Source organism: Cetorhinus maximus, chromosome 8 (assembly GCF_964194155.1).
Source record: "Cetorhinus maximus chromosome 8, sCetMax3.hap1.1, whole genome shotgun sequence".
Lineage (NCBI taxonomy): Eukaryota > Metazoa > Chordata > Chondrichthyes > Lamniformes > Cetorhinidae > Cetorhinus > Cetorhinus maximus.
Window position 1 is genome coordinate 136,967,065 of NC_135886.1, and position 20,264 is coordinate 136,987,328.

Here is a 20,264-nt window from a genome sequence, read left to right on the forward strand (position 1 = left end):
CTTCCCTAACCACACTACCTTTGCCTTTTTCTGTAACAATTCTGTCAGTGGGGCAGCTATAGTGTTGAAGTTTGGGACAAACTTACGGTAGAACCTACACATCCCCCGAAATTGCATTATTTTCCATTTAGTCGTGGGGTTGGGAAAACCCATCAATGCCTGCACCTAGTCCAGTTCAGTTTCTGGTCGATGGTAACCCCCAGGATGTTGTTAGTGGGGGATTCAGTGATGATAATGTTTAACATCAAGGGGCGATGGTCTGATTCTCTCTTGCTGACCATCTCCAACAAGAGAGAATCCAACCATCATCCCTTGATGCTCAATGGCATTACCATCACTGAATCCCCTACTGCCCCACTTGACTCACAGCATGCCCGAGGTCGGCTACCTGAGCTTTAGCGAACCTGCTGTTTGAGAGGTTTACCACTAAATCAGTTGACTGTAACCTTTAGAACAGGGCTTCTAACTGGTCTAGGAGCTACCTGCAGGTATACTAGCAGATTATCCAAGTACACTGTACAGTTGGATAAGCTAGACACTCCCCTGGTTCATCAACCTTTGGAAGTTGGCTGGACCATTTCTTAATCCAAATGCCATAACATGGCACCGGCACATGGGTGATGAAAGCCAAGATCTCTTTAGCTCGGGTAATTAAGGGAACCTGCCAGCCTCCTTGCAACAGCTCTATTTTTGTTGCATAAGTGACGTTTCCCACTCTATTGATATAGTCTTCCAGGTGGGGAATTGGGTAGGAGTCAGCTCTGGTCATTACATTAACCTTTTTGTAGTCAATGCAGAGCCTGGCTGAGCCACTGGGCTTAGGCACAAGCACAACTCCAGCTTCTTTGACTGGGTTCAATCACGTTGTGCTCTGAATTTCTTATCGAACCTGGGTCAGTTTCCCCGGACCTAGGCAATAGGGATTTTTCTTCATGGGAGGGGTCTCTCCTATATCCACATTGTGTAGGGCTATGGTTGTGCACCCTGGTTTGTCCTACAGATCTCTTTAAATGCTCTGCGCAGCCTTGTCAGGTCTCTTCTCTGTTCTGCATTTAAACAGGAGAGCATGGTGTCTGATCTCCCTATCAATTCAGCGTTAGCTAACTGGACAGTAGGGGGTTTGATTTGGGAATCATCCAGGCCTCCCTCTAACTCATCCTCACTGTCCCTTTCTCCCTCCTCTGTCTTGACTGCCTGACAGACCACTGCTTGTTTGTCCCCTTCCCAGGTCTGATACAGCTTCAACAAACTGACAGAACATAGCCTTTGCTTTCTGCTAATGCCTGGGGCGTCAATTAAATAAGTCACCTTGCCAATTCCCTTTACCACTCTGTATGAGCCACTGAACCCAGCTATTAGCTGTTCACTCAGTACTGGTAGTAACACATGGTCTCCTGCTGAAATGTTCTGGCCTTGGCATATTTATCTAGCTGCCTCTTCATAGCTGTCTGAGAGGTTTTAGGGTGCTCCTGAGCCACAACACAGGATTTTGAGAGCTGCTCCCGGAACACGGGTATGTAGTTTAACACGGAAGATTCTATCCTTTTTCGCTAAAAACCTCTCTTTGATTAGTTTGAAGACCCCTCACCTCATGTCATAAACTAATTCAAAGGGATTAAAGCCAGTGGACTTATTGGCTGAGTCCTGGTGGCAAACAGGAGAAATTCCAGCCCTTTGTTCTAGTCAAGGGGTAATCATAGCAGTACGCCCTGATCATTGTCTTTAGGGTCTGGTGGCACCATTCTAAAGCCCCTTGTGACTGTGGGTGATAGGCTGAATTATTTAGCGGGGTTATGCCTAGCTTAGCATAGAACCATAAAAAAGTTACTCCCCAGAAAGAGGCCATTCAGCCCATCATGTCTGCGCCAGCCAAAAAGAGAAAAAAGAAACTAGCTGCTCACTTTAATCCCACTTTCCAACTCATAGCCTTGCAAGTTTAGCACTTCAGATACAGATCCAGGTACCTTTTAAGTAAGTTGAGCAATTCAGCCTCAACCACCAACTTAGGTAGTAAATTCCAGACACCCAACAACCTCTGGGTGAAAAAGTTTTTCCTCATGTTCCCTCTAATCCTTCTACCAATCACCTTAAATCTATGTCCCCTGGTATTTGGCCCCTCAGCGAAAGGGAACAAGTCTTTCCTATCTACTCCATTTAGGCCCCTCATAATTTTGTACACCTCAATTAGATCACCCCTTAGACTTCTCTGTTCTAAGGAAAACAACCCTAGACTATCCAAGATAAAAGCAAAATACTGCAGATGCTGGAAATCAGAAACAAAAACAAAAATTGCTGGAAAAACTCAGCCGGTCTGACAGCATCTGTGGAGAGAAAGACAGAGTTAACGTTTCGAGTCCAGATGACTCTTCTTCAGAATTAAACAGAAGTAGAAATATGATGAAATATATACTGTTTAAGGGGGATGGGACGCGTGAAGCTGGATAGAAGGTCAGTGATAGGTGGAGGGAAAGGAGAGATTGCAAAAGATATCATAAACAAAAGGTCGAAGGGGTGTTGATGGTGGTGATACTGGCTAAAGGTGGTGCTAATGGCGACATTAAAAGTAGAAAGCAGGATGAGCAAGTGACAGATGGCCCGAGTGGGGTGGGGGCTGGGGACGGCATGGGAAAAAAGATCAGAATAGGCTAAAATAAAAGCAAAAAACTGCGGATGCTGGAAATCCAAAACAAAAACAAAAATACCTGGAAAAACTCAGCATGTCTGGCAGCATCTGCGGAGAGGAGCACAGTTAACGTTTCGAGTCCGCTTGACTCTTCAACAGAACTAAGGAAAAATAGAAAAGAGGTGAAATATAAGCTGGTTTAAGGGGGGTGGGACAAGAAGAGCTGGATAGAGGGCCAGTGATAGGTGGAGATAACCAAAAGATGTCACAGACAAAAGGTCAAAGAGGTGTTGAAGGTGGTGATATTATCTAAAGGAATGTGCTAATTAAGCGTAGAAAGCAGGACGAGCAAGGTACAGATAGCCTTAGTAGGGGTGGGGTGGGGTGAAGGAATCTAAAAAGGCTAAAAGGTAGAGATAAAGCAATGGATGGAAATACATTTAAAAATAATGGAAATAGGTGGGAAAAGAAAAATCTATATAAATTATTGTAAAAAACAAAAAGGAGGGGGAAAATCGGAAAGAGGGTGGGAATGGAGGAGAGAGTTCATGATCTAAAATTGTTGAACTCAATATTCAGTCCGGAAGGCTGTAAAGTGCCTAGTCGGAAGATGTGGTGCTGTTCCTCCACCTCTTTTCTATTTTTCCTTAGTTCTGGTGAAGAGTCATGCAGACTCGAAACGTTAACTGTGCTCCTCTCCGCAGATGCTGCGAGACCTGCTTAGAATAGGCTAAAAGGTGGGGATAAAACAATGAATGGAAATAATGTGGGAAAAAATTTATAAAAAATTAAAAGATAGTGAAAAAAGGGGATCAAAAAGGGGTGAGGATGGAGGAGGGAGTTCATGGTCTGAAGTTGTTGAACTCAATGTTAAGTCAGGAAGGCTGTAAAGTGCCTAATCGGAAGATGAGGTGCTCTTCCTCCAGTTTGCATTGAGCTTCACTGGAACATTGCAGCAGGCCAAGGACGGACATGTGGGCATGAGAGCAGGGTGGTGTTGAAATGGCAAGCGAAAGGGAGGTCTGGGTCGTGCTTGCAGACAGACCGAAGGTGTTCTGCAAAGCAGTCACCCAGTCTGCATTTGGTGTCTCCAGTGTAGTGGGAGCAGCGAATGCAGTAGGCCAAATTGAAGGAAGTGCAAGTGAAGCACTGCTTCACTTGAAAGAAGTGTTTGGGCCCTTGGATGGTGAGGAGGGGGGGGAAGTAAAGGGGCAGGTATTGAACCTTATGCGATTGCATGGGAAGTTGCCATAGGAGGAGATTGAGGTGCAGGGGGTGATGGAGGAGTGGACCAGGGTGTCCCGGAGGGAACGGTCCCTACGGAATGCCAACGGGGGGAGGGGGGGGGTGAAGGGAAGATGTGTTTGGTGGTGACATCATGCTGGAGTTGGCGGAAATGGCGGAGGGTGATCTTTTGAATGAGGAGGCTGGTGGGGTGAAAAGTGAGGACAAGGGTGGCTCTATCATGGTTCTGGGGGGGAGAGAAGAGGAACAGAAGATGGGTCGGTCACGGGTGAGGACCCTGACAACCACCGTGGGTGAAAAACCTTGGTTAAGGGAGAAGGAGGACATGTCAGAGGAGCTGTTTTTGAAGGTAGCGTCATCAGAACAAATGCAACGGAGGCAAAGGAGCTGACAGAATGGGATGGAGTCCTTATCGGATGCAGGGTGTGAGGAGTTGTAGTCGAGGTAGCTGTGGGAGTCGGTGGGCTTGTAATGAATATTGACGGACAGTTTATCACCAGAAATTGAGACAGAGAGGTCAAGGGAGGGAAGGGAAGTGTCAGTGATGGACCATGTGAAGATGATGGAGAGATGGAAATTGGAAGCAAAATTAATACATTTTTCCAGGTCCAGACAAGACCATGAAGCAGCACTGAAACAGTCATCAATGTACCAGAGAAAGGGTTGTAGAGGGGGCCTGAGTAGCACTGGAGCAAGGAATGTTCCACATACCCCATAAAGAGAACGGCATAACTGGGGCCCATGCGGGTACCCATAGCCATACCTTTTATTTGGAGGAAATGAGACGAGTCTAAGGAGAAATTGTTCAGTGAGGAACATGTTCAGCCAGGCAGGGGGAAGTGGTGGTGGATGGGAATTTTTCGGGCCTCTGTTCAAGGAAGAAGTGGAGAGCTCTCAGACCATCCTGGTGGCGGATGGAGGTGTAGAGGGATTGGACGTCCATGGTGAAGAGGAAACAGTTGGGGCCAGGGAACTGGAAATTGTTGATATGATGTAGGGCATTAGAGGAATCGCAGATGCAGGAGGGAAGAGACTGAACAAGGAGAGAGAGAACGGGGTCAAGATAGGAAGAAATGAGTTCCATGGGGCAGGAACAGGCTGACATGATCAGTCTACCTAGCCTATCCAATCTCTCCTCATTGCTGCAATTTTCAAGCCCTAGCAACATTCTTGTAAATCTCCTCAGCACTCTCTCCACAGCAATTATGTCCTTCCTGTTAAGTGGTGACCAGAACTGTACACAAAATTCCAGTTGTGGCCTAGTGTTTTACACAGTTCCATCATTACCCCCTGCTTTTGTATTCAATGCCTCGCCCAATAAAGGAAAGCATTCTTGGCCACAATGACCACCTGTCCTGCCCCTTTCAAAGACCTGTGGACATGCACTCCAAGGTCTCTCACTTTCTCAACCCAATATAGTGTATTCCCTTGCTTTGTTTGCACACCCCCCCACCCCCAAATGCAGAGTCAGGAAAATGCCAGGAACCTCCTCCTGGAATAGATCTGCCTCTCTAACCTTGTTCGGCCCCTGTAAGACCACTGGGGAAGCTATCATCTTCGTCCCACCAGGTCATACTGAGGAGCAGGTCGATTCCATCCACAGGGAAACTAGGGACAATCCTCATGGTTACCAGCCCTGAAATAAAGTTGCGCTGCAGGTGTGCCTGATATAAAGGTATGGACATATTCCTCCCTGTGATACCATTCACTAATACTTAACATTTACTGTGCTCTCTGGTGGAAATGTCATGCCCTTTCTCAGCAGAAAGGATTGGGTGGCCCCTGGAGCTCTAGATATGACTATATATTGTTTCACTCAAGGAGTATGGGGGTCACTTTTCCTTTAGACACAATATCCTGGTAACTCTCAGGGATTTTGTTAAATTCTCCCACACTCTCAGTGGTATATCTACAGGGACTTACTGCCGCTGCTAGGGGCACAGCCTTATCTGCTGTGCTTTCTATTAGGGCCCCTCTTTCTGCACTGGTCTGGTGTTATCCTGACAAATCCTATGGACTTTTCCTGTAACTTCCAGCAGTGAGCTTGAAGGTGACTTGCCTTGCTGCAATGGAAACACACAGGCTTTCGAACTTCAATCCTCATGTCAGCACCTTCCATTTTGACCTGAGGAGGGCCCCGTGTTTCCAGCTTTCACTCTGCGCCCATGGCTGTTCATCCTCCTATCACCCTCCCACCTTCTATCCTTTTCAGGTTTTTGGGGGGGTGGCTAGGGAAGGGTTTCCCTTGGGGCAAGGGCTTGTGGACAAGCTCATAATCGTCATCTAGAGTTGCTGTCTGTCCAGCTCTTGGAACTTTTTGTTCCTCAACTTGAGTTTTTATGGAAAGAGGAAGTGAGTTTTGGAACGCCTCAAGGATGATCACCTATCCGAGGCTTTAAAGGTGGACTCTATCTTAAGCTTCCATATCCATTGGTCGAAAGCAATTTGCTTAACCCTTTTGAACTCAATACAAGTTTGTGCGGGTCGTTTTCAGAGGCTTTAGAATTTTTGGTGGTATACTTCGGGTACAAGCTCGTGTGCACCCAGGATAGTGGTTTTTTTGTCATCTCATAATTTGACAAACTCTTATTGAACAATAGGGAATAAACCTCATGGGCCTTTCCTGTTAATTTGCTTTGCAGCAGCAGGATCCAGCCGTTTGATGGCCACTTCAGCTGTTCTGCAAGCTTTTCAAATGAGATGAAAAATGCTTTCACATCTCCCTCGTTAAACTTTGGTATCAACTGGGACAGCTTAGCACTCAGTATTGAGCTAGGAGCAATTCCCTCACTAATGGTGCCTTCACTAGCTACAGTGGATCTTCCCTAACTCAGTTCAAGCTGCCTTAACTCCTTTTCTTGTTTCTCTCCCTGGAAAGCTCAATCTTTCACCCTTTCTTCTTTTTGGAATTCTCTTTCCTCCTTTTCCCTTCTCTCCCGTCTCTCGCTTTCCTCTCTCCATTTCTGTCTCTCCCTTTCTTCTCTCTCTCTTTCCCTTTCTTGGAATTATAGCTCCAGTCTCTGCTGTTTCAGCTGTATCCTTGCTAGCCTGTTTGTTTGAGACTCTATGGCAGTCTCTGGTTCTTCAAATTCAATTTCAAGATGGTTGGCTACAAGTTTTAGGAGTTCGGATTTTCTAGCTTTTGGATGGATATTTACCTCAAAATGCCTATCTATACTCCTTAACGCTTCAATGGACAGACCTTTAAAACTATCCCAAGTTACCTCTCACTATTCTATGAATGTACTGGCTTTGAATGCTGACATTTTAATACTCTAGCAATGCAAACCACAAGAAAACCTGCATTGAAATTTTAAAATTACTTTAAGGAATCAATTTGGTTCTCTGTTTCTAATTTCTCTTCTGTCTGTGTATTGCTCACAGACATAGCCCCCAAATTTCTGTGACATCCAAGTGAGGAGTTGAATGGCCCCCCTCTTTGCCCTCTCCTTGTTTAACTGCAACAGGGCTTTTTTTGAAAAGGATATACTTGCCAATTCAGTGAGTACTTAACTATTTATGTGCCATAGTCATAAAGGAATCAATAGGATAGGTTTTCTTAAGTTTAACAAAAAAAAAGGTTAGCTTTATTATATTAAACCGATCTAAGTAAAATAATAAATTGCACAAAAATATAAATTTGACGTGCGTGCACACACTCAAATATCTCACACACACACAAATACAGATTACCGAGTGGGGAAGGATAGGTTGATCAAATTAGAGTCCATAAAAAATGTAAAAGAGTATAGAGTCTGTAGCTTGGTGACTCAGCTGGCTATAGGCTGAATATGATGGTCTTGATTTAAAGATGTAGATGACTGAGTTGGTTGTTCTTCAGGAGATATAAGTGCTGGTTTGGATTCTTTTAAGGAATCTCTGTTGGCAGCAGGATGTCACTGGAAGACCACAGTCAGCAAACAAAGCCCGAAGCTTACCAGGTAGGTTGGAGGAAAAAGGAGGCAGGAAGGGCCCAACTTCTCCCTAAACTGCTCGTCCTCCGTTCTGCTGAGAAGACATGAGCTTAAAACATACAAAGGGTTGTCTTGTCATGTGACCTTCCTTTGCCACCTGCCAGGGGGATTCAAAAAGACATTGCCTGTACATTCCAAAGGTGACTTGATTAGCTTATGTCTGGAAACTAACTTAGCCAGGAGCTCATTGTCCAAGCATTGTCTTAATGGCCCATCGCCAACAGTATACCTCAGATTTCCATAGATGCCTTGCTAATGAGATAGGAGATGTGAGTCCTTCACACTCCCCTGAAGTCGTAGTCTTTGATGGGTTTTGCAAACAGACTGAAATAACAAACTTCGAGAAAGAAAATTAAATGCCGACTCCATTATAATGGAGAAATTTGATGATCCGCAAATACAAAGTTACATTTTAGATTTTCAGGGCCAGAGAGGTTGTTCAGCAGTCATTATAACTTAGTGCGCTGTTAAAAATCCAGTTATACTTCATTCAACAAATTGCAACATTTTCAAGGGTTTTTACAGTCAGACTAATAATGTTAGAAGTGGAAGTACATGTTTTCTGAGACTCCCATCTGTGGGAACATGAACAGCACACCCTGGAGAAGCAGGGAAATACTGACAGCCACTTCTGAAGTTCTGCACTTAACAGTACATGTGCAGGAAACAGGAGTTGTGGAGGTTTCACAGTTATAGCATCACTACAATCACAAAATTTGGGCGCTAAGGTCATTCTTCATGTGGAATCTGGAACCACGAGAACAAATCTTACGAGATTATCCAGGAGAAATATTTCAGCACCAAGGCACAAGCAAAGTCAGACGCGGACAGAATTAACATGATTTTCTCAAGAGTGAGATAATGATAATATGTGATTTACTGAGCGTTGTGCTAATAAGATAATTTCCTTTGGCTGGAACTGATCTGGATGCAGGTGACTCAGTTACCGATTACTTGTCTAAGTACACTACTGGCTGGCTTGTGGCTTTGAAACATGCAAAATGTTGATCAAAACCTGTTTGTGACATCAATCTTTGACCATCTGGTTGTCAATTAGTTATAAAACTAGCCTGTAAAGCCAATCCTTAGCTAAGGGCCATTCCCCACCTCCCCATCCAAAATATGGATGTGGGATCACCAGAAATCAAGCTGCTGTGGGTTTCAAACTTGAAAAATGGAAAGAAAGTTCAAATGGCAAGAACACAATATACTAGCTGAAAATAAAGAGTGAAGTTAAAAAAAGGAACAAGTTAGAAAAACATACAACAACATTGCTCAAACATTATTTTAATTTTCTTTGGCTAACTCCAAGTGCCTGCAGGTGCAGAGGAAACACTTTTTAAGTCCTTAACTCATATGCCATGACATGGAACAAACATACTATTAAAATGCCAAGAATAGCTTTTTTAAATTCTTTCACAGATGTGGACATCGCTGGCTAGGCCATCATTTGTTGCCCATCTCTAACTGCCCTTGTGAAGGAGGTGGTGAGCCGTTGCCTTAAACTGCTGCAGTGCATGTGGTGTAGGTACACCCACCGTGCTATAAAGAAGAGAGTTCCAGTATTTTGACCAAGTGACAGCGAAGGAACGGTGATATATTTCCAATTCAGGGTGGTGTGTGTCTTGGAAGAGAACTTGCAGGTGGTGGTGTTCCCATGCAACTGCTGCCCTTGTCCTTCTAGGTGGTAGAGGTTGTGGGTTTGGAAGCTGCTGTCGAAGGAGCCTTGGTGAGCTGCTGCAGTGCACCTTGTCGATGGGACACGCTGCTACCCATGTGCATCAGTGGTGTAGAGAGTGAATGGAGTGCTGATCAAGCGGGTTGCTTTGTCCTGGGTGGTGTCAAGCTTCTTGAGTGTTTTCAAAGCTGCACTCACCCAGACAAGTGGAAAGTATTCTATCACACTCCAGACTTGTGCATTGCAGATGGCGGACAGGCTTTCGGGAATCAAGAGGTGAGTTGCTCGCCACAGGGGAGGTGGTGGCATTGTGGTAATATCACTGGATTAATATTTCAGAGGCCCAGGCTCATGCTCTGGGATGTGTTCAAATCCCACCACAAATTCAATTAATAAATCTGAAATTGAAAGCTACTCTCAGTAATGGTGACCATGAAACTATCGTTAAAAACAAAAAGCTAAAAGCTACTGCGGATGCTGGAAATCCAAAACAAAATAAAAACAGAATTACCTGGAAAAACTCAGCAAGTCTGGCAGCATCGGCGGAGAAGAAATCAGTCAACGTTTCGAGCCCTCATGGCCCTTCAGCAGAACTGGTTCTGCTGAAGGGCCATGAGGGCTCGAAACATGAAACTATCGTTGATTGTTGCAAAAACCCATCTAGTTTACTAGTGTCCTTCAGGGAAGGAAATCTTTTATCCTTACCTGGTCTGGCCTACATGTGACTCCAGGCTTATAGCAATGTGGTTGCCTTTTAACTGCCCTCTGAAATGGCCTTGCAGCCGCTCAGTTCAAGGGCAATTAGGGGTGGGGGAAATAAATGCTAGCCTTCCCAGCGTTGCCCACATCCCATTAAAGAATGAAGAAAAAAAAATCCCATCCTCTGACTTGTGATCCAGTTTAAGTTTCTGGTCAATGGTAACCCCCCAGGAATGTTGATAGATGTTTATTAAGCAGAATGAATCAGAACTTTGAAACACTTTGTTTCTGCCCTCCTGTCATATTTCTCCTCCACCCCAGTTCGCCTCTAAATCTCTATCTGATTTTAATAGGCTATTTCATAGAAACCCCCAACTCCAAGCTCTCTAACTTCCACCCCCTCCTAACTCTAATTGCCCATTTCTGGGGTGTGAATAACATCCGAATAAAGAATTGTTCTACGAATAGTTGAAACTGGTCCAAGACCAGAAATTACTGCCTTTGAATGATAAAAACATTTTCGTGATCCCTGGAGCCTTACAGGGCCCAAATGTCATGCAAAAGTTAAGAGTTTTCCAATACAGTTCTGGGCGCTTCATTAGAACTAAACCAGGATGAGAAATTATAGTTATGAAGAAAAGATTGAAAAATTGGAGCTCATTCTACTGGAACATAATATCCAGTGGAATCCAACCATTTTTCCAAGATTATGAAAAGCTTTGTGGGGGCAAATTGTGAAATACTGATTGGTTGGCAAATCAGCATCAAAATTTGGATTCTGGATTAACTAACATACATGCGAACATACGAATTAGGAGGAGTAGGCCACTCAGCCCCTTGAGCCTGCTTCGCCATTCAATAAGATTATGGCTGATCTGAATGTAACCTCGGCCCCACATTCCTGCCTATCACCGACAATCTTTCACCCCCTTGTTAATGAAGAATCTATCTAGCTCTGCCTTAAAAATATTCAAAGACTTTGCTTCCATCGCCTTTTGAGGAAGAGTTCCAAAGACTCTCAACCCTCAGAGAAAAAATTTCTCCTCATCTCTGTCTTAAACGAGCGGTCCCTTTTTAAAACCGTGACCCCTAGTTCTAGATTCTCCCACAAAAAGAAACGTCTTCTCCAGTTCTAACCTGTCAAGACCCCTCAGGATCTTAAAGGTTTCAATTAAGTCGCCTCTTACTCTTCTAAATTCCAGTGGATACAAGCCTAACCTGTCCAACTTTTCCTCATAAGACAACCTGCTCATTCCTGATATTAGTTTAATAACCTTCTCTGAACTGCTACTAACGCATTTATATCTTTCTTTAAATAAGGAGACCAGTACTGTATGCAATACTCTAGATGTGGTCTCACCAATGCCCTGTACAACTGAAGCATGACCTCCCCACTTTTGTCATCAATTCCCCTCACAATAAATAACACTCTATTAGCTTTCCTAATTACTTGCTGTACCTGCACACTAGCCCTTTGTGATTCATGCACTAGGACAACCAGATTCCTCTGAATCTCAGAGCTCTGCAATTTCTCACCATTTAGATAATAAGCTTCTTTTTTATTCTTCCTGCCAAAATGAATGATTTCACATTTGCCCACATTATACTCCATTTGCCAGATCTTTTGCCTACTCACTTAACCTATCTATATCACTTTGTAGCCTCATGTCCTCTTCACAATTTACTTTCCCACTGATCTTTGTCATCAGCAAATTTAGCCACCATTCCTTCGGTCTCTTCATCCAAGCCATTTATATAAATTGTAAAAAGCTGAGGCCCCAGCACTGATCGCTGTGGCACATCACTCATCACATCCTGCCAACTACAAAAAGACCCATTTAAGCCAACTCTCTGCTTCCTGATAGCTAGCCAATCTTCTATCCACGCCAATATGTTACCCTCTATGCCATGAGCTTTTATTTTCTGCAATAACCTTTGATGTGGCACTTTATTAAATGCCTTCTGAAAATCTAAGTATAGCACATCCACTTCCCTTTTATCCACAGCACGTGACTCCGTCAAAGAACTCCAATAAACTGGTTAAACATGATTTCTCTTTTACAAAACCATGTTGACTCTGCCCGATTGCCTTGAATTTTTCTAAGTGCCCTGCTATAACATATTTAATAATAGCTTCTAACATTTTCACTATGACAGATGTGAGGCTAACTGGCCTATTGTTTCCTACTTTCTGTCTCCCTCCCTTTTTGAATAAAGGAATTATATTTGCTATTTTCCAATCTAATGGAACCTTCCCCGAATCTAGTTAGTTTTGGAAAATTAAAACCAGTGCATCAACTATCTCACTAGCCACTTCTCTCAAGGCCTTAGGATGAAGTCCATCCAGACCAGGGGATTTATCAGTCTGCAGCCCCAACAATTTGCTCAATGCCACTTCCCTAGTGATTGTAATTTTCCTGAGTTTCTCCCCACTTCCATTTCCTGATTTACAGCTATTTCTGGGAACTTACTTGTGTCCTCTATAGTGAAGGCTGAAGCAAAATACCTGTTTAATTCATGCACCATCTCCCTAGTTTCCATTATCAATGCCCCAGAAGCACTCTCTCTAGAATCAACTTTGTTAACTCTTTAATTTAAATATCTACAGAAATTCTTTCTATCCGTCTTTATATTATTAGCTAGCTTTTTCTCATACTCTAATTATTCCCTCCTTATTCATCTTTTTGTCATTCTTTGCTGTTCTTTATATTCTTTCCAATTTTCTGACTTGCCATCCTTCTTTGTGTAATTATATGCTTTTTCTTTAAGTTTGATACTGTCTTTAACTTTTTAAGTTAACCATGGATGGTGGGCCCTCCCCTTGGAATTTTTCTTTCTCATTGGAATGTACGTATTCTGTGTATTCTGAATTATCCCTTTAAATGTCTGCCACTGAGCTTCTAATGACATATCCCTTAACCTCATTTGCCAGTTCACTTTGGCTAGCTCTGCTTTCATGTCCTCATAACTGCACTTATTTAAGTTTAAATACTAGTTATGGATGCACTTGTTTCTCCCTTAAAATGAATGTAAAATTCAATCATATTATGATCGCTGCTGCCTAGGGTGCCTTCATTAGTAGGTTAACAATGAATCCTATCTCATTGCTCAATACCTGCTCTCTGGTTGGCTCCACAGCATACTGTTAAGAAACTATCCTGAAAACAAACTCATCTACGCTACCTCTGCCCATTTCATTTTTAAAATCCCCCATGACTATTGCTGTACCTTTCTGGCAAGCTCCCATTATCTCTTCTTTTATACCCTGTCCTACTGTGTTGTTACAATTAGGGGCCTGTACAGGAAAGAAAATTTTTATCCCACACATATGGTGTTTGGGGTGGGGGGGACAACATTAAAATTTGATCTGCCTTATTTACCTCAAGAAGCAGAGGCTGTATTAAAACAAAACTGGATATATATTTAAAAACTAAAGAAAAGAACAGAGAAAGAGGGCAGGAAAGTAGGATTACAATAATTTTCAATATTCTGGCCTGCAGTCTCACAGCCAAAAAAAATGATTCACTAAGAGGAGATCCCACTTTTAGGCACTCATTTCAGGCTAAGCATTTTAGAATGTTCTATGTACTCTGTATTTTACATGGAACATCACAGCAAATAACATGGGGTCATGGAAATTTCAGCACATAATGGGGCTATTTGGTTTATCGTGCAGGCTCTTCAACTGGAGGTATTTAAAGGAAGCAAAGAAAGGCAGACATGCATTTCTATAGTGACTTTTACAACCTCGGGATCCCCAAAGCAGTTTACAGCACAATGAGGTCATTGTTATAATGTAGAACATTAAATTGAAGAGTTATTTCAACAACAGGAAGGATCATTTTAGTTCTAAAACACCCATCATAAAGACTGAGCTTGAAAATGGGATTTTCTCTGACTTAATTATTTTTATTTTTTGCACTCCAAATGTGCAGGTCAGAATACTGAAAATTAAGGTTGCGTCACAATCCTAGCAAATAGTTTTTCAAAAGATTTGTATATACTCTTGTAAAAGTCAAATTTCTGAGGCCCTTTTTTTAGGCAAAAAGTTAGGGGGTCGACTTTTAACACAGGCAATGTTTTTGGGGGGTTTACTTTCAACTAAAAGGTAATGGGGAAAGCCATCACTGAGATGTACGGAAAACACTCGATCAGCACTCTCATCATTTGGGTACGTGTCTATGAACAGTCCTAAACCGTGGAACTTATCTTTGCTTCCAGACATGGTGTCAGGACTTAATCTGTCCTTGGTGTACCAGATAATTAACCCTATCACCTTGTAGACTCTTTTTTCCAGTCTCATAAACTTTGAACCGGGCATGGTACTCCCAATCTTTCAGGGAATATGGCAGTCGGTTCCACTTTTACTGTGCTCATCGGGGTGTTAGGCGAATGTAATGACCCGTCAACATGGTGCTTCCACCAAAATCCCAGAGGCACTGAGCTCAAGCCCACTCGCTAATACAGTTTCATCAGGCTGTGCTCCCGCTTCAGGGACCCTTTCCCAGTCCCCCCACCCCCCACCAAAGTCTGGGAGAGGAGGCGGTGGGAATGGCTGGGCCTGCAGTCGCAATGCTGCATGGCGATTGGGGAAGGGAAGAAAAGGGAAGGGCTGTGCTTTTGGAAAATGTCACGCTGACAGCCCCCAGCCCTAAGCCTTGGTGCAGGGGGAGTCAGCATTTGCAAGAACTGTTATAATGAATGATGAATTTAGGTATTTGAAAAATTAAGGATTTTTTTGGCCAAAAGTCAGGGGTCGGCTTTTACATGAGATTGACCATTACTTGAGTATTTACGATATATCCTAGCTAACTTTAAACGTCAAGTGCTCAAACCTATTACGTTAACTTAATGGGTGAACCCTTCAATAACTTGGAGAAACTGCAAGACTCCACAACACAATCCCTTCATGGATATTTACATACCTCAACGTCATCACCTTCGTTAATGTCTTTGTGATAGTCTGCCGGTGGTGGAAATCGAACATCATGGAAAGGAATCTGTCGCTCAGGTTGCCAGCTGAAACCAGAATTTAAATGAGCTGATTCAGAAAATAAAATGGGGGTAACAAAAAACAAAATCAAACCAGCTGATAGCAAAAGCCGAATTTTTAGCCCTGCTACTTGTTTGAAATGATTTGGCAGCTTACTGTTGCTCCTGTAAAATATCTAATCTTGTCTTTTGCTAAAACAATTTCTTTGAATGCTACATCCAATCAAAACTCACCCATGACAGGAGTTGGTGCTGGCTGCATGGAGAAGGGGTGTTCACATTTTCCAATGCCCAACTGCTGTTTCTCTCTTCTTGGAGGATTCTGATTCACTATTGTGTTTCCACCTCTGCCACTCCTACAACTGCCTTCCTGCTGTCACCTTTCCTGCACGTAGACCCATCACCTCAACATGATTTCCAACTAGGACCCAGCACACTGCCATAATAATAAAGGCATCCCTGGAGCACCCCACTTAGCCCTTTGCCTTCCTGGACATAACTCATGCCATAGGGAGACCGCAAATTAAAAACAGCGGAGTAGCAGTATCAATAAAGGATGAATAGCCCAACGGCAATAGACTTGCGAGCCAGAGTTTGAGAGCCTGTATTCCTGCCAAGGCAAGTTGAGCAATTTAATTCAGTAATTGCAGGCCACAAATTAGCAGAAAGTCACCAGGTTATCAAAATGTCCTTCATTGAAAGATCCGCCCGCTGCCACCCCACCTGATCTAGCCTTGGTGATTCCAGCTTCACATGACGTTGTTGACTTACAACTAGGGATGAATATCAACTACTGCATTATCAGTATCTCCCACATCACAAGGCCAAAAAAAAACCATTCATGATGCATCCTATCTAGTGGTCTGTAACACAATTCATACCCTGCATCCAGGCCATTCCATGTTAGGTCAGTCCTGATCATCCTACCATCTCATCTTACCATGGGAAAGAGAAGCAATTTTATTAACTTTAAAAAGGAGCAGTTAGTTAAATTCTTCAACTAATTAAAAAAAACATACAGTGAGAGAACACACATCATTTCACAGTGATAACAGTAAGCCAGTGACTTATATTGAGAGCATAATCTTTTCTTAAGAAAAATTTCAAAAATAATTGTTCTGGCAGCAAGTTGTCAGGAATCCAAAACGCTACAGCCAGTTTAGACTGTCTTAAGTGGCTGGAAGTCAGTCAGATGCTATCACCCAAATAATCTACAGGCAAATAAAGGAACTCCAGTTTAGATCTTCTGCTTCTTTTTTTGATAGTCCCTCGAAGCCAGTGGGAAGAATCTGCACTTGGAGTCTTTTAACACGGGGAGGCCATTGTGCTGCAGCTACCACACGGTTTGGCTGACCAGGAGACTCTCCCACTCCTACTGCCTGCTGTTGTCATATTGGAAGGATTTACATGTTGAGAATCAACCTGTTTGGCCACGTCATGAATGCTCCTTCAAGCTTATATAAAAGCAAGTTCACTCATAAAAACTTTCCACAAAACTCCCCAGCAGACTTATCCAGCTGGGACATGGGAATACAGCATGGAATTCTCTCGAGTTAGCTGATTTGAGCAGAGTAGGATTAGAATTATTGCAAGCGGCCTTGTCATCCATAGATCAGTGTAGAGAAAAACTGGCAAAGCTCCTCATTGCAATCGCTGGAAGCTCAAGTGTGTGTGGACATCAGATAAGAATTGGGTTAGACTTGGCTAGGCTTCAAATGCTGCCGATAAGCATTGTGAAAGGATAGTTGAAAATTAATATTTGGACAAGATACTCAAGAATTGTTCAAAAGTCCAGAGAAAAACAAAGACACTTTTATTCAGAAAATTACAAGTGCTCGGAATAAAAAATAAAATTAAGGAAATCATGCAGCTTTCATTTCTACTCTCAATTAAAACCTTACATTCTCTTCAAAAACTAACAAGAGGCAGTAATGTTACAAAGGAAATACCATGCAAGACAACGACTTACTTGTTCTCAAAAGCAACAGTCAAAGCCTCGTCATGCACATCCTTTACAAATGCCTGTAAGGAATAAAAAAGACATAAAAAGTGTGATAAAATAAATGCAGTCTGTGGAAAATGCACATCTTGGCAGTGATAACCATGACTGATACATATGTTTTAAATCATGTTAGTTAAACAAGTACCAACTTGGCATTGTGATTTGAAAGGTTATTGCAAATGAAATGCAACATTGATCGTATGAAAGAAAGTCAGAATGAAGATTTGTACAATAGTACAAATAATATGGATTCTGGTTTAAAAAAAAAGCCAGACAGAGCAGGGAGCATTCACCTCGGCATCAGATACAACGGAGGTGCACCCTGCCCATCAATGCAAAGTCTTCCTCACAAACTTCTGGGGATTTGTACCCCAACAAGGGAGATTTGTCTCATAGACGAGTCAAGCAACAGCCTGACAGACACTCGCAGAATCACATCTTTGAGCCAACATCCCAGACTTCTCCATCACCATCCTAAGTATGTCCTATCCACCGGCAGGGTATATTCAAAAGATGTGGCAGCATAGTGACATACAGGAGGGAGGGAGTGGCCCTAGGAGTCCTCAACATTGACTCAGGGCCCATGAACTCTCATAACATCAGGTCAAACAAGGGCAAGAATGCCTCCTGCTGATTAGCATCCACTGCCCTCCCTCAGCTGATGAATCAGTACGGCTCAATGAAGAACAGCACTTGGAAGAAGCACCGAAGGTAGCAAGGGCATAGAATGTTCTCCGGATGTGGATAATTCTGATCAAGTTCTGAAGGACAGAGCTACCAGACTGGGCCTGAGTTAAGTGGTGAACTAACACTACTTGATCTCATCCTCACCAACCTGTTGCAGATGCATCTGTCCATGACCATATAGGTAAGAGTGACCACTGCAAAGAACTGGTGGATACAAAGTCTTTTCTTTACACTGAGGATACCCTCTACCTTCTATCGTGCTGTGTGACACTGGGCATCCATGGGCCACTGCAGAAGAATGATATCCCAATATAATATGTAACCTCATGGCCTGGCATAGCCCTCACTCTGTCATTACCATCAAACCGAGGGATCAACCCTGGTTTGAAGAGTGTAGAAGAAAATGCCAGGAGCAACACCAGGGGTGCTTCAAAATGACATGCCAACCTGGTGAAGCTACAACACAGGACTACATCATACCAGTGAAGTAGCACGCTATAGACAGAGCTAAGTAATCCCATAACCAACGGATCAGATCAGATGTGAACGGTGAGTGAACAGTTAAATAACTGACCAGAGAAACTGGCTCCATGAGCATCGTCATTTTCAATGATGGGGAGCCCAGTACATCAAAGACAAGACTGAAGCATCTGCAACTATCTTCAGTCAGCAGTGCTGAGTGGATGATCCATCTCAACCTCCTCCTGAGGTCCCTGCCAGAAACTAGTCTTTCAGCCAATTCGATTCACTCCACGTGATATCAAGAAATGGCTGAAGGCACTGGATACAAGCAAAGGCTATGAGCCCTGGCAACATTCCGACAATAGTACTGATGACTTACGGTCCAGAACTAGCCGCATCCCTAGCCAAGATGTTCCAGCACAGCTACGACACTGGCATCTACTTGACAAAATGGAAAGCTGCCCAAGTATGCACTGTCCACAAAAAAACAGGACAAATCTCATTGGCCAAGTACTGCGCAATCAATCAATCTACTCTCAAACAACACCAAGGTGCCCCAAGAATTTTTCTATCCATGCTCCTATTGTTCCCTGATATCCCATATCCACTGCATGCCTTTTACACTTTTGAGCCCATGATACAACAAGTTTCACCAGCTTTCTTTCATGCATCAGCTCTAACCTTGCCATTCTGTCATATGCATAATCAGTACGTACTCTGACCACAACATCTATCTTGTCTAAAATTGATGCTACCTATCTGTATTAGAAAAGTACCTAGTTTAAATAAGAGGGGGTTGGGTAGCAGTTGTGGAGTGGTGTAGAACAGGAAGGTTAAGGGGTTCTTGGGAACCATTTGCTTCCAACCACTTTGTGTGGGCTGGAGCTCTGATCCAAATAATCATGAACAAGGGCAGAATTTATGACATTCTAAGTAAACGTAGGCCTAAGATAACATGGCTGCAATGGTTTCCAAAAATTTACCCACCTCCGTCTCTGATTCGAATAACACAAACAAAACTTCAAGAAATGTGGCAAAATTATTTGACACAGTACAAGCACCATTTCATTCAAAACATAAGATTAAGTAGGTGTGCCCATCTGTCTAAATTTTTAAAGAGGATTTTAAAACAATTTTTCAGTAGATTAGATTCGGGCAAAAAACACTGACAGAAAATATAACACGAGACATGGTTCACAAAGAAAATTACCACTGTAGAGGAAAATTTGAAGCTGCAACTATCCGTCAAGTTTGGATGTAAGATAATCCTCCAAAAACTCGACTTTGCAGCTGATTTTATGAAACTGAGGGGAAAAAAGGGACAGAACAATCGTGTAAAAATTGATACGTTGGCAAAGAAAAAGATACTTATAATGATGTATTGATAAAACTCAATCAAGGACACAGTATTCCAACCTTGGACCAAGATGCACTACTCACTAGAGCCAACTAAGATTGCACTGAACAAACCAATTTTGTTGATTGTCAAGTTGCAAAGCAAATATACATTCCAATGATTGCAGTAAGACAAAGATGGCAGAAGGGTTTGCAAAATTGGTTTAAAGTACTGTAGCAGGATCAAATGTGCAAACTATACAGGCTGACTCAACAATATGATTACAGTGATCAGTTTTGAAACTTGTATTATAAAGGATCAGTATTGTTCATCATCTTGTTTTAACAGTACAGTATTTAACAAGCTCATTACCACCTGTTAATTTGGTCTTCAGAAAAATATCTGCCACCATATACAAAACAATATGACAAGACCATCATATTATCTATACCAAGCGGAGCAGAGAATGCACTTTATGTTATTACTATGTCCCAGTACAGTGCAATGGAATATGCTCAACATTTTCATAATCTGTTTACTTGGACTGAAAACTCCCTGCTTGGATT

The 20,264-nt window shown here is 42.7% G+C and overlaps 1 protein-coding gene across 6 annotated transcripts in view; it reads right to left on the minus strand.

The window, feature by feature from the left end:
• Positions 1-20,264, minus strand: part of fmr1 (fragile X messenger ribonucleoprotein 1) — an 86,010-nt gene that overhangs the window by 57,196 nt on the left and 8,550 nt on the right. For all 6 annotated transcript variants that reach the window (XM_078547692.1, XM_078547690.1, XM_078547694.1 and 3 more), the window contains 2 exons: positions 17,181-17,233; positions 15,145-15,238 (listed from right to left, as the gene is read on the minus strand). In XM_078547692.1, the coding sequence (XP_078403818.1) occupies positions 15,145-15,238; positions 17,181-17,233 (147 nt within the window). The remainder of the gene's footprint in view (positions 1-15,144; positions 15,239-17,180; positions 17,234-20,264) is intronic.